The 14,771-nt window shown below is 40.5% G+C and overlaps 1 protein-coding gene across 1 annotated transcript in view; it reads right to left on the minus strand.

The window, feature by feature from the left end:
- Positions 1-9,260, minus strand: part of ZNF804A (zinc finger protein 804A) — a 294,133-nt gene extending 284,873 nt beyond the window's left edge. Inside the window, exon 1 of the mRNA XM_073633728.1 lies at positions 8,929-9,260. Within this exon, the coding sequence (XP_073489829.1) occupies positions 8,929-9,033 (105 nt within the window). The 5' untranslated portion in view covers positions 9,034-9,260. The remainder of the gene's footprint in view (positions 1-8,928) is intronic.
- Positions 9,261-14,771: the final 5,511 nt, after the last annotated feature.

Below are 14,771 nucleotides of genomic sequence, written 5' to 3' on the forward strand. Positions count from 1 at the left end.
CCTTTATGATGATATTGTGGTTGTTGGTTAACTCATCCAGGGCCTTCTGTTCTGCTTTAGAGAGGTTAGCTCTTTTCTTGGGAGCCGATTTACACATTTGGACAAGGTCGGTATACATGACTTGATAGAATGCCTGTAGATAGGGGCCTTTTTTATGTACTGGGTTGAAGATGGACTTGGGTTTGAATTTTGTATGTTGAATCGGAGGGGATGTTTGGTAGTGTTGAGTGTACAATTCCATATCTGCAAAGGGATATTCTGTATGGAGTTCATCTGGGTCCAAGATGATGGAGGAATCTGTGTCGGTATCTATTGGGAGGACATCATGGTTAATGGTTTCAATGGGTTCTTGCGAGGGTGGGGGTTTCAGAGAGGATTGGATATTGTAGAACCTTTTCACTGTCAAGTCTCGTATAAATTTATTAAGGTCTTTTTATGTTTCATTTTTATTTCTTATTTGTATTTTAATTTTATATTTACTTTTATTTTTATACTTATTTTTATTTCTATTTTTCATTGTTTTTATTTTTCATTTTATTTTTTAGTTTATTTTTATTTCATTTTTAATTTTCCACATTTTTTTCATTTTTTTTTCATCTTTTAAATAAATGTTTTAACTCTAATTCCACTTACTATTATTATCCTTATATTTATTAAACTTATCCCCAATTCATCATATTTTTAATTCTTCATACTTTACTTTCAACTTTTTTGTGCCTTTTGGAAGATTGTGGGTCCACTGGCTGTTGTGGTTCCACAGCCACAGACCTCCAGCCCATACACTTTAACCTAATTGCCTAATTGCCTCCACTATATATTCAAGCTGCTCTCCTCCAGGGAGCAAAAAAGCCAGTAGAAGGAGCTGTGAGCCCCGAGCGCGTAGCCTGTACTATCCCTGTATCATCCCCAACACCAGCCTGGACGTTTGCCGTGCATCAGTGACGTCATTTCCGCTTCCGTGCTCCAGAGTGGTCAGCGTGGAGCTTTCCATGCACTGGATGCAGTGGTTCAGCCTGTTTACAGACTCCACACCCAGACGCCTGAAGGAATGCAATCCGAGCTGGAAACAAGATAACAGCACATCCCAGGACACTTCCCATCTCAAAGAAACACCTCCACCCTGCGAACCAGTAAGTGTAATTGTTACACTAACTTTCATTTTTGCATAAACAACCTACCACAGTTGGCGCCTCCACACCCCTCCTTTTTTCAACATTGATTATCAACAGAGGTAATGGACACCCTCTGAGGATGGCCTCCTCATTCTAGAATTTACCTGCCTTATGTTAATGTGCTATTATAGCTACCATTGTACTATTTACCTTAGACATCACATGTTGCGGAGCACCGGAGACCCCCCTTTTTTGTTTCTCAAGTGATTCCAAAATATGCTGGAAGCGAGACATTTGAGAAAGTATAGCAGAAGTTGAGTTGCAAAGCTCTTACATGTCCTTAAGCCAAGTCATGGTGCTGATTGGCGATAACATGCTTAGAGTTCACTTACATTTTCCTTATGGGTGCTCAACCTGTGGCCCTCCAGCTGTTTAAGAACTACGAGTCCCATCATGCCTCTGCCTTTCTGAGTCATGCTGAGGCTTGCAATGCCTCATGGGACTTGTAGTTCTGCAACAGCTGGAAGGCCACAGGTTAAGCCCCCATGTCCTAGGGAGTTGCTGCCTTGCTGGTGTGATTGTCACTCAACCACAGCTTCCTTGCTAACAATTGAGAAAATGCAGCATTTCAGCTGGCAAGGAACTTTCATAAAATAAAGTGTCAGTCGCACTTCATTGATTCTGCCACTAGTAAATCAATAGATTAACATGTCCTTTAATTTGAATGGTTAGGTTAAGTGCTATGTTTTAAGTTAATGGCTAAGGATTAATTTGAAGATTTAGAGTCCTGGACTTCAGGTTATTGGTTAACTTAAGTCCTGAGGGTTAATTTTAAATGCTAGATTAAGTATGTTAAGGTTTCATTTTAGAGTTTAGGTTCAGTGTTGAGTTCTGTTGAAAAGCTCAAGGCCATTATTCTGCACTGTAGATTTTTGCTTGTTTTGGTGTTGAAAGTCTCAATCCAAGGGCTCCCAGCACAAAAAAACAAGGCTAAGCTGGTGTATACAAGTGTTGTTTTCCTGCATTTGACATGCATTTACAATGCCCATCAAATGCAGGTCAGCAGATTACTATTGACTTCAATGCAGTAGTGCAGATGACAAGTTCAGATACTGCATTTGACCTACAATACATGTGTTTCTTTGGATGCAGCAGGCCCTATTAAGGTACATTTGGATTGCAGGTTAAATGCAGCCATTTCTTGTCAAATGCTGTATTTTGTATTCAAATGCATGATTTTCAGCAGTGCTGTTGACACGAAGGCCGTCTGCACAAGCCCTATTTCAGATTTTGGCAAATGTTACAGATTCAAGCAACTCAACAGCTTCCTATAACTCTCAGGGGCTCTTGATGTGAGATCTACATGCTTCTGTAACATAGTTATTCTGTTCTTGTGAGTTTTTAATTTATCTTATAATATAAGACTACAAGGAACTTTGGCAAAGAGATCTCTTCTCTGGAGCCCCCAAGTGATATGAAAAGCGAAGGGCTGAGTAACATAGTTATTCTGTTAACTATGTTATTCATAGTTAACAGAATAGTAATATAGTTAACTAGTAAATAGTAAATAGTAACATAGTTATTCATAGTTATAACATAGTTATTCTGTTCTTGTGGGTTTTTAATTTACCTTATAATATAAGACTACAAGGTACTTTGGCAAAGAGATCTCTTCTCTGGAGCCCCCAAGTAATATGAAAAGCGAAGGGCTGACATAGTCCGCCAGACTCCACCTATAAATGCAATATCACTCTCGCCTGGACTAAGTATTTACAGAAAACTAAGCTTAAATCAAAAGCAACCATTAGCTGGCTGGAGAAACACTATATAGAATCTTCTTAACGGAAAATAATTGCCTTAAGATGGAAAGTAACTGTTCTACCGAAGTGTTTATCTTGAGCAATTATACAGAAACAACTCAAACATCTCTTCCTTAGCTTTGGCTTTATGAATAAATGAAATGGATAATTAACCACAAGTATCCCACTGACCAACTGTGCAGCACTTTTGACAAACATTTGCCTGAAACTAATGCACCACAGAACATATTTAATATTTCAAGAGGCAAATAACACCCACTAATTCTAATACTGACATTGTTTAGTGTTACATAAATGCAAATAGCACATTAGCCAATCCCCAGAGAGTAACAGAAAATGTGCGATTTATATTGTCAAAGGCATTTAGCAGTCATTAGGGGAGCAAAGCCAAGAAAAAGAGCTGAAAAATATATGAACAGAAATGCATATTCATTCCTGGAAAATTGCTTTTCATAAAAGGCCAAGGAAGTTTAGAAGGAAAGATTACTTTTGCTATCACTATAGTGATGAAAGGTTGGCCTGCTGCAGGTTGTTGGTCTTCACTGTGCTATAGAATAATCCACTGTCCACCAGTCTAAAGGTTAATCCACATTAGAAAAAAATCATTGTATGGTATTATTCAGAAAAGCTATGCTGCAATGAATGCAAAGTGTAATATCACTTAGCAATCAACAGATTTCAGTTTACCAAAGGCAGATCAATGAGAGATTCATTCTTACTGGTTGCTCTGGGTTAGTATACTTTGCTTTTGCCACATTAATAAAATCTCAATAACCAGAATAGAAGTCATCATTTAAACATACCATCAAATAAAATGGACCACCACTTAGGACGGCCGTAAGATTTACAGGTCAGGTGGACAAGCAGGAAAAATGTGGCTGCCCTCAGGCAGAAGCATTAGCTGGAAATCCATGAACAACAATGTTCATGTTTTCAGGAAAACATTAATGGTCATGTCTATGGCAGGGGAAGGGATAAGTAGCATAGTTAGACATTGAAGGTGCCACTTATATCACTTGGACAACAGTTTTGTAACCTGCCTAACCAATGACCTTATTGGTAACAGACAGTCAGGAGCTCTCTATGGACATGAATTTGATGGTTCATGCATCTAAAAACGGCCACAATAGAAGATCTCCATCTCATATCTATGGGTGCCTTTGCACACACTGCATTCCTCTCATGATTGACATATAGTGCATTAAATGAGCAGTTGGAGTTCCAAACATAATCAATCAAACCAACTATGCAAGTACTGAAAACTCATTGGCAAGCCAGACGGAAGCCTGAATATCCGAATTCAGCACATCTGTTAAATTGTGACCCGTTCCTGTTAAAAAAAAATTAAAAAATTGTGACCAGTAAAATCTAATGTTTTGGCACTACTTCATCAGAGAACAACCAAGTAGACAATGTGAGTAATGTGGATCTGGTCTTTAATGCCTTACTATTGATTCTTGAATATTTTCAAACATGAAGGTGCATAGGATTCTAAATTTTTTAATTTTCCATCTGGCTTGCCAACCAGTTTATGGCTTTTTCTTTTTGAATATGGTTTTCAGCCATTACCATTCCAAGGTAAATTATAGAGAAATTCTTACTAAGTTCTGAGAAATTAATTTGTTGTTGTTAGTAATAGCAGTAAGGCTGAAGTGAAACTTGTCAAGCATAAAAGGCGGATAGGTGGAAAAAAAACTGCCTGTCCCCGAATTGCCAGCACTCATAAAGCATTACCAGTCGACCAAACCCACTTTAGCATTTGCAGTTTTAAATCTGATAGTATAATCCCATAGGATTTTTTTATGGAACTATGGCAGTATCATACTTAGTGACATGTGCATTTCAACACCCACCACTTTTTTTAATTGCAAGTTTCAATATTTCTATATACTTTTAAAATAACAAATGATTAATAAGTATATTGATGATTACATAGATCTAAACACAAGTGCATACAATGCCATCAATTCCACCACTTCTCTTGCAACTAAGCTGCTCAAAGGTGGTTAATCTGGGCTGATTAAATTCTCCAAGCCTTAAGTGATGGAAAGGGACAAATATGACAAATAGAGGTGCTTGGCACCAACTGTTCAGAGAGTAATAGAAGCAATGTGCCAGTGTGAGCCCTTTGTGTAACTGCATCCTCCGTCATGGTCATTCAATATCTGTGCAGATGTCCTTTGGTATGGCAGCTTGTAATAGGTCAAAATAGCATGCACACCTTTAGATTTTAAGAAGTCAGGTTCTGGACACATTATTATCATTATCAAAAATATTTGCAGCGTTGACCCAAGGGTCAAGACACAACTCAAAAGGAGCCCATGCTTACTTATTAATATTCACCAGTCCCCTTGCCTGATGCTACCTGTTAATGAAAAATGCATTACCTCTCTGGCATATAAAAGAAGGCAGTAAGGTTAGTGAGCTATTTGCTTTTCTCCCTGGACTTACATTAATTTGTCTCTAGTGTAACTGTAAAACTTGGTATTTATGCAACCAGTCAATCAAAGAGGAAGTACCATTAGCTCAGAAAGAGAAATCTGCATACCATGATTTATGCAATACCTGCTCAACTACTTGCTTCATTATATCATGCAGTGGCAATTGGGCATTTTTTAAATGGCTAGGATTGAGATTAAGATATTGGTGTTGATTTACTAAAAGCAAATAGGCTGTTCACTTAGCAAGCAGACTTTTCCCCCTAGCCTAATGAATGTGTTGAAACTTCACTTTGCAAAGAATAAGCAATCTCATGCAAGGAAAATAAAAAACAACATTTTTGCTTAAACATGATTGTTAACAGAAGTTAAGCACTGCACACACATGCGGAATGTCGGGATGCATCAGCCAGTTCAATAGAAACCGCCCGACTTTCAGCCCGTGTGTACTGCAGCCGGTCTGACAGCTGCTCGTCTGGCTTCTGTCGAAGGGGCATGATCGAAAAAGGTCTGCCAACTTGCTCCCGATTAGAGCATTTACTGAAGTGTTCTGGCGAGGGGTCGCCCCACTGTCAGAACACAATAGAACAGCAGGGGAGATCACTGTACTAACATGGCATGGTTAGTACAGTGGCTCCAACCCGAGCTGTCAAAAACTAGCAGGGTGTGCTAGGCTTTAGTGTGGAGAGCAGATAGAGCTAGAACGAAGGGTTGGAAAAAGCTAAAATGAGGTGCAGGAAAGAGCAGCGAGAGCTAGAGAGGTGTGCAAATGAGAGAAAAGAGTTAGATTGGAGATAGGGTTGAGGCACAGAGTATTGAAGTGTGGTGCAGGAGGGGGCACAGAGAACAAGAGTGGGGTGCAGGAGGAGGCTCAGAGAGCTGAAGTGGGGTGAAGGAGGTGGCAAATGGATTTGCATTTTGCAACTGAGTTGGAAAGTAGCACAATAGTTTTTAACCAATTATGGCATTGTATTTTTTAATTGACTGTGATAGCACAAAATTGCTGGGGCTAGTAGTCCAGTAACATGCTAGGGAGTTGCTATTGTTCAGTATCTCGCAATCAATACTTACATTTGTAACTAATATGTGACAGACACAAAACATATAATCATTCTGACATGTCTGAGGGTAACAGGGAGTAGGGTATTTGAACCAGAAACAACCCAGAGCCCACGGTACACTTGATCTACTTTTGTTTGCAGCAGCTCTTCTTCTCCTAATTGGCTTCCCCACTACCATTAACAGGGCCTCTCCTTACACAGTCAAACTGTAGCAAGGCAACTGGGACTTAACCTAAGTGCAGCAAAGGTGAGTACAATCTTAAAGTCAAATTCCTGCAAAAATTATTATTTTTTTTTTTTATATCGCTCTCTTTGGGGAGAGTTGAGGGGAAATCTTCCCAGCCTGGACAGAAAAAATATTTGCCAGGCGGAGGTCTTCCTAAACATATGAAGTAAGCAGCTAGTTAAAATTTTCGGAAGCACGCTTTTGACAGGGATTTTACTACTTGATACAAAGCTATACCACCATGATAAGCCTATATGAACTGGAGATCCTGCCACCAGGAGATAATTAAAACAGATATTAGATTAAGTCTGGACCATCCTATACACAACCCTATGTTGAGTACACAGAGGAAAATAGGAGAACCCCTAATGCATTCTAGAATCTTTTATTTTTATTTTTTTTTATCTGTAGATTGTAAGCTCCTTGAGGGTAGGGATCGATGTGAATGTACAATGTATATGTAAAGCGCTGCGTAAATTGACGGCGCTATATAAGTACCTGAAATAAATAAAAATAAATAAATCTGGGGCTTAGGAGTTGCCACATACAGGTAAATGGCAGAGTCGTAAGATTTACAAAAAAAAAAAAAGTTTTCTTTATTCTGAAACGCAGTTTGGTTAGGTTAAGTAACCAGTTGAATGTAATTAGGATTTAGCAGTGATCTTCTTTTACTGTATATTAAAATCCTGCCCCCCTCTCCTTTCTTCTTCTTTTTTTTTTCCTTTTCCTCTATCTAACCAGTTCCTATGGATCACTTGAGAGCACCCTACCGTCTGATCACATTGAGGGCATGAGCCTACGATTCTGGGTGCTAAAACACAATGCGAAATGTTACGCCAATTTGCCCATCACTCTGGCCTTATTAAATTGCTAAATTGTTAAATGTACTACTTTGTACACTGTATTGCATGCCGTGGAGTGATCCTGATGTTTCATGTCTTTTGCACTCTGTATATCTAAGGAAGCCTAATAAAACATTCCCTGTTTAAATAAATTTTAAAAAATCCTCAAACCCACCGCCATATTTATCCCTAAATAACCCACCCCAGCCCCTTACTCTGTAGCAGAGCAGTGTCTGTGCAATGTTTACACAAGATGTAGCTCCGCTATTCAAATAAGTCCTAAACAAGTTTATAAGGGTCAGCACACAGGCACAATACTAAGAGAATTTCTACCTAATGGTGAAGAAAGCAAAAAAGGAGACAGCTCTACTACAGAGGTAAGGAAGAGGTTCGGGTGGCCGTAGTTAGTGCAGGTTAGTTCAGGAGGAGTGGGTTGGAGGATTGTATGTTAAAAGTACACTTGTCCTTTAAGTAAAGTTATTTCCTTTATAGCGAAGACATGCTCACTGGAGGCAATCCTTTAGATTGAATAGACAACTGAACAGAGCGCGTATATAGAAAGTGTGTGAACTCATTACTAGTAATTTATTCTGTTGAATAGCTCAGGTATATTAGTGTCAAAGGCATAAAACATCAGGGACACACACAAGGTATTGACATGGTTAATAATTCATGTATTTACAGTACATTTCAATTCATTTATAGGAGGGGGATCATGATGACCCAAGTTTTACTGTGGGACTTCACCCTCAGGTTAATAACACATACCATGCTCAATGCAATCCATCCTCTCCTCCTGCTAATGATGAACATTAATGCAAGCCAAAGCTGCATTAATTAGAAAGTGCATCATCAGCAGCTTCATAACAGTTTTTTTTTTTTATCAGTGGTATACGAAGTAACTTCTTTACCGCTGTCATTAAACAATCGTTATGAATGTTTGCTATTCTTCCTGCTACGCTTGGCAGCTTGAACTTTATTCCTTAATTATGAACAGGGATTCCACAGCAGCAACAATATTACTTTCTAAATTGACTTTATCTTTAAATGCAATCAATACAGGTAATGCTGGATAAAAGTAATAGAACCCTACAATGAAACACTAAAAATATAATAGCATACAAGTATTATCATTGATTATAATAAAAATAGAAATCTAGCCTTTCTGAACAATCGCATACTCACATAACTTCAAATAATAATAGTTAATTCACACCCGTTAAAAATATTACCTAATGGCATGTGACACCTTATTTTTTGGATTCTTGGATTGCATTTAGGAATTGGATTTCTTTTTATAAAAAAAAAAGCTGTTGAAAAAAGGGGGTTTAATTCAAACCTGCATTCTGGAAGCCCAGTGATCTACACATCAAAAGCAAACATAGACAAAGAAGCATGCAGGCTAGAACAGCAAGATCATAATGCTCACCAGACTTTTGCTTCCAGTGAGAGGTCCTCTAAAAACTCCTTTGATGTTTCGGAAGTGGCCTTTGCTCAGGTGTGCGGAGCTGATGACTATGTAGTAGCACTCCATTAGATTGGGTTTCTCATGCAAAAGAGCATGCAGGGATTGCTGCCAGGCAGACGGATCCTAATGCCCATATACTGAGGGAAGGTGGGATCCTATGTAGTGTCTGCTGGCAGAAAAAAAAAAGAGAAAAACAAAAGTCTCTAGCAGCGTGCCGAGAAGATGCCTCACATCAGTGGCTGCATGAAGATTTCTCTCTTTCTGATGGGCTGGGAGCTCCTGAATTGCTTATTATACAGGAGGGCTCTGTCGCTTCATTGCACATAGCCAATGAAAGGGAGGCGCCTTAGCTAAAAATGAGAGCCGTCAGGAAAGAGCTTATGTCACACGTTGCTTTGATTTTCCCTCACCACTTTAGATTAAGAGGCTCTGTAGCTCCATGTTCATTTCACTACAGCTGGCGTGTTCATGCATCTGTGCATTAAGCATGTTTTTTTTTTTTTTTCTTTGTCCATCCTATTATTACTACTAAGAGGCTTTATCAATCCATCACATGCGTCTTCTAGTAAAGCTTTTTAATGTATGTGTTGCTCGCTAGGACAATGCTGGATGCTGCTGTGGGGAGTCTGCACAAGGCAAAGATGCTAGCAGAGCATTTTCTCGCAGTCTGTTAGCTGCGTGTTGGATTTACAGCACCAGTTAAGGAGAGATTGAAGCTAATTTACAAAGGGATTTTCTTTAAGGCTGGCCAAGTGATCTTGTGTTCATCTCAAACAGCCATTCTGCTTAAAGGGGCACTACTATCCAACCATTGCAAATATACTCATTTCCTAATGATAGCTAAAAGATTAGCATTACCGTATCTGCATACCCATGTAATTAATCTCTTCTTAATGGTCTCTTTATGGATTTTAAACCTGATAGAACACAGAGCTTTGCATAATTCCCTCTCTGAATTCCACCCCTGCCACATGTTACAAAATGATTGCAGCAAAAACAATAACAAGAATATATTACTTTTACGGTGGCCATACACGGAATGATTTTATATTTGATCGAATTTTCGCTCAATTTACTATCCGGGAGAAAAATATGATGCACCATTCACTTAACAACTCTTATTAATTTATCTGCTTTCCCAAAAACTGGATTTTCATTCATTCAGATCAATCAGACATTCAGACCTATCAGAATTATTTCAATTAAATCAGTCGATGATGTAGTATGGGACTATTTACAAAAACATAGCTGTTCAAATGTCACAGCATTGGCACAGCCATTGCAAGTAATCCCAGTAATGTGTCTAATTTGAGTATTTCCCTTGATCATCTGTTCCATCTAGTGGCCATAATGCAGTATTTTCCTGATTGAGGTACTTACACACACTGTACATAACCTGCCACTGAGTCTGCCCGTGCCACCCCGCTGCAGTATATCTGCAGGAGTGGGGTGGAAAGTGGTTAGCTACACCCACAAAACCACTACCCTCATTTCAATCTAAATTTAAGTTGTTTAAACAATATATACATGTTAACTAGACCCATAAAGGTAATCTTTCTTGCTTTACAGTTAAAAAAGTCAACAGAGTGTGACAAAATGTGAGTATGGCAGTGAATGTGAAAGACCTGGGGCCCCCAGGCATAAAATAAAGAAACTAGATCGGGGCGCATGCGCGGTGGGCAAGATGGCGGACGCTTAATGGAGTAGCTCCGGTCCCCGTTCCCTCATCGAGTGATCCTGCACCGCTTCCACAGCTTATCCAGCCACAGGATCCACCCCAATCGCCTCCGAAACCCTCCGGGCATCACATGGGGAAAATTGGATCCCAAAAACACATCTACCAAGGCTTCAATCCACCTCCAACGTCCCAGCCTTCACAGCACATGGATCGCTTCCTGTATAGGCCGAAATCCCCGGCCTCGATTAATCCGACGGACCCGATGACCACCGCAGAGCATTCTGCAAATATACCAGGTACCTCACACTCCAGCCCACCAGAACAGACAGATCCAGTAAGCTCAGTCACGGTAGCAGTACTAGACCTAAAATTACAGGCCCTGTTACAAGACCTGACCCGCAATATTACAGGGGCAGTGGGGAAGCTTGCACAGGAACTCAGGGGGGAAATTGATCAACTTGGGACATGCACTGACACCCTGGAAAGCAAATTTGATGATATAGTACAATACAGTGGGGACAGAAAGTATTAAGACCCCCTTAAATTTTTCACTCTTTGTTATATTGCAGCCATTTGCTAAAATCATTTAAGTTAATTTTTTTTCCTCAATGATGTACACACAGCACCCCATATTGACAGAAAAACACAGAATTGTTGACATTTTTGCAGATTTATTAAAAAAGAAAAACTAAAATATTACATGGTCCTAAGTATTCAGACCCTTCGCTGTGACACTCATATATTTAACTCTGTGCTGTGCTGTCCATTTCTTCTGATCATCCTTGAGATGGTTCTACACCTTCATTTGAGTCCAGCTGTGTTTGATTATACTGATTGGACTTGATTAGGAAAGCCACACACCTGTCTATATAAGACCTTACAGTGCATGTCAGAGCAAATGAGAATCATGAGGTCAAAGGAACTGCTTGAAGAGCTCAGAGACAGAATTGTGGCAAGGCACAGATCTGGCCAAGGTTACAAAAAAATTTCTGTTGCACTTAAGGTTCCTGTGAGCACAGTGGCCTCCATAATCCTTAAATGGAAGACATTTGGGACGACCAGAACCCTTCCTAGAGCTGGCCGTCCGGCCAAACTGAGTTATCAGGGGAGAAGAGCCTTGGTGAGAGAGGTAAAGAAGAACCCAAAGATCACTGTGGCTGAGCTCCAGAGATGCAGTCGGGAGATGGGACAAAGTTGTAAAAAGTCAACCATCACTGCAGCCCTCCACCAGTCGGGGCTTTATGGCAAAGTGGCCGGACGGAAGCCTCTCCTCAGTGCAAGACACATGAAAGCCCGCATGGGGTTTGCTAAAAGACACCTGAAGGACTCCAAGATGGTGAGAAATAAGATTCTTTGGTCTGATGAGACCAAGATAGAACTTTTTGGCCTTAATTCTAAGCGGTATGAGTGGTGAAAACTAGGCACTGCTCATCACCTGTCCAATACATTCCCAACAGTGAAGCATGGTGGTGGCAGCATCATGCTGTGGGGGTGTTTTTCAGCTGCAGGGACAGGACGACTGGCTACAATCGAGGGAAAGATTAATGCGGCCAAGTGCAGGGATATCCTGGAAGAAAACCTCCTCCAGAGTGCTCAGGACCTCAGACTGGGCCGAAGGTTTACCTTCCAACAAGACAATGACCCTAAGCACACAGCTAAAATAAGGAAAGAGTGGCTTCACAACAACTCTGTGACTGTTCTTGAATGGCCCAGCCAGAGCCCTGACTTAAACCCAATTAAGCATTTCTGGAGAGACCTAACAATGGCTGTCTACCAATGTTTACCATCCAACCTGACAGAACTGGAGAGGATCTACAAGGAGGAATGGCAGAAGATCCCCAAATCCAGGTGTGAAAAACTTGCATCTTTCCCAAAAAGACTCATGGCTGTATTAGATCAAAAAGGTGCTTCTACTAAATACTGAGCAAAGGATCTGAATACTTAGGACCATGTGATATTTCAATTTTCCTTTTTTAATTAATCTGCAAAAATGTCAACAATTCTGTGTTTTTCTGTCAATATGGGGTGCTGTGTGTACATTAATGAGGAAAAAATGAACTTAAATGACTTTAGCAAATGGCTGAAATATAACAAAGAGTGAAAAATTTAAGGGGGTCTGAATACTTTCTGTCGCCACTGTATGTACATGTCCTAGAAGAAGATAATTCAGCCCTCAAACATACAGTTTCCCAGATCCAGTTACAACAAGAAGATCTGGAAAATAGAGAATGTCACCAAAATCTGAGGATCCGCGGTGTCCCTGAAACAGCCACTGACAAGGAGCTGAATGCCTATCTTCTAGGCCTATTTGTCACGATAGCCCCGCACATTCTGGACATTGACTGGCGTATGAACAGAGCCCATAGATCTTTGGCTCCAAAACCACCCCCTGGATCCAACCCGTGAGACATAATAGTTCGCTTCTACTATTACGATAGCAAAGAAGCTCTCACTTTGGCCACACGCAATAAAAATCGCAATCCAAATATGAAATCCAAATATTGAAATCCAAATATTCAGCGATTTAACCCCCATCACTTTGGCCAAGAGACTAAACCTCTGTCCGATAACCATGCACCTGCAGCAGCACCAAATCCCCTATAGATGGTGGTTCCCCTTCCGACTCTCGGCCTCCAGGGATGGAACACAATATTCTATACCAGACCTGCATGAATGCGAGGCCTTCATTCGCAACCTAGGGCTGCCGCCTATCCCCGAAGAAGATCTTCCACCACCACCTCCAAATCTGATTCCGAAACCTCTCCAACCCCCAACGATGATCTGGACCCTGGTTCGGCGGAGACACCAAAATAACTTCTCCACACCTCAACGGTCCACCCCAGCTAGACCCCCTACCTGAGACACCCTGTCCTATTGAAGTGATCTTTTCTCTTTTCAAGACACCAGCCGGATTTCCAGAATTTTGATGGATGTCTCCTGGAGTCTGCAGGGAGGGCTCTCCCTATCCTGGTTCTTGATGGCCAAGTTTCCAAGATGTCAGCCCATCATTCAGCCTACAAGATTCTGGTTTGTTTTGTCCCTTTTTTCTCTCACCGCAAATATGTTAACCGTTTCAGGTTATGACTTACTTTGAGGGAGCGAGAACCGTTCCGCCCGTCCTGTTCACCGTCGTGCCCTTCCACAGGTCCATGGCCTACCGCCATGGTCCCCTGAAGGTTTTTTCACCTTCAGGCTTTCAAACGGTATTTTTTTTTTTAATTTTTCAAATTTTTCAATCTTTTCAACGTTTTTGGACTTTTCTTTTTTTTCTTTTTTCTATTATCAGGTCCTTTTTTGACCTGTTTTTGCTTTTGTTTTTGTCTTGGTTTCATTACCACGCTAAAAATGTACATTCACTGTCTTCTTATTGTCTGAGAAATACTCATATATGCCACCTTGCAAATCATTTACACTACGGTTGGTTATACTCTTATGTCATGTTAAGATACTGCTTGCTGTTCAACCCATGACTACCACATGGCCTTAAAAATTTTTGTAATGTAAAGGTCTTGAACTCCATTCACAAGCGCTGGCTGGCTCTGAAGGAATTCAAGACCTCAGGGGCAGATGTGGTCATGGTTCAGGAGACGCATTTCCGTCTGGGGGGTTCTTTCAAATTTGCCTCCAAATTGTTCCTTATTGCTTTTATGGTGTACGATCCTTCAGGGAAGGCAGGAGTAGCCATTTTGATTAAACTCTTCTCTCCATTAAAAATTTACTGCCTCATTGCTGGACCCCCGTGGTCAGTATGTCCTCCTGAACTGTGTCCACGAAAAAAAACCCCTCACATTAGTCAATGTTTATGCCCATAACTCGGGGCAGATCGGATTCCTCACAAAGGTTTTTGAGAGGTTACAGACCTCCTCACAACCCTTTACAATTTTTTATGTAGTGCGTTGATTGGTTGCTTCACCAGCGCACATACTCCACCCCCCCATTTTTTACCTTTCTATTTATATCACATTCTTACTGTGTCTCTTCAGCTACGAATAAGCATCCGATGATGTGAAACGCGTTAGCATATCTCTTACCCTGTACCTCCCTGTAATTTGACTGCATTGTGGATTTTTATTTCCATAAAGATGTCTTCATCCCAGAGTGCAGCTATCCAGGATTTTTCTCATTC

This window comes from Aquarana catesbeiana, linkage group LG06 (genome assembly GCF_042186555.1).
Source record: "Aquarana catesbeiana isolate 2022-GZ linkage group LG06, ASM4218655v1, whole genome shotgun sequence".
Classification (NCBI taxonomy): Eukaryota; Metazoa; Chordata; class Amphibia; order Anura; family Ranidae; genus Aquarana; species Aquarana catesbeiana.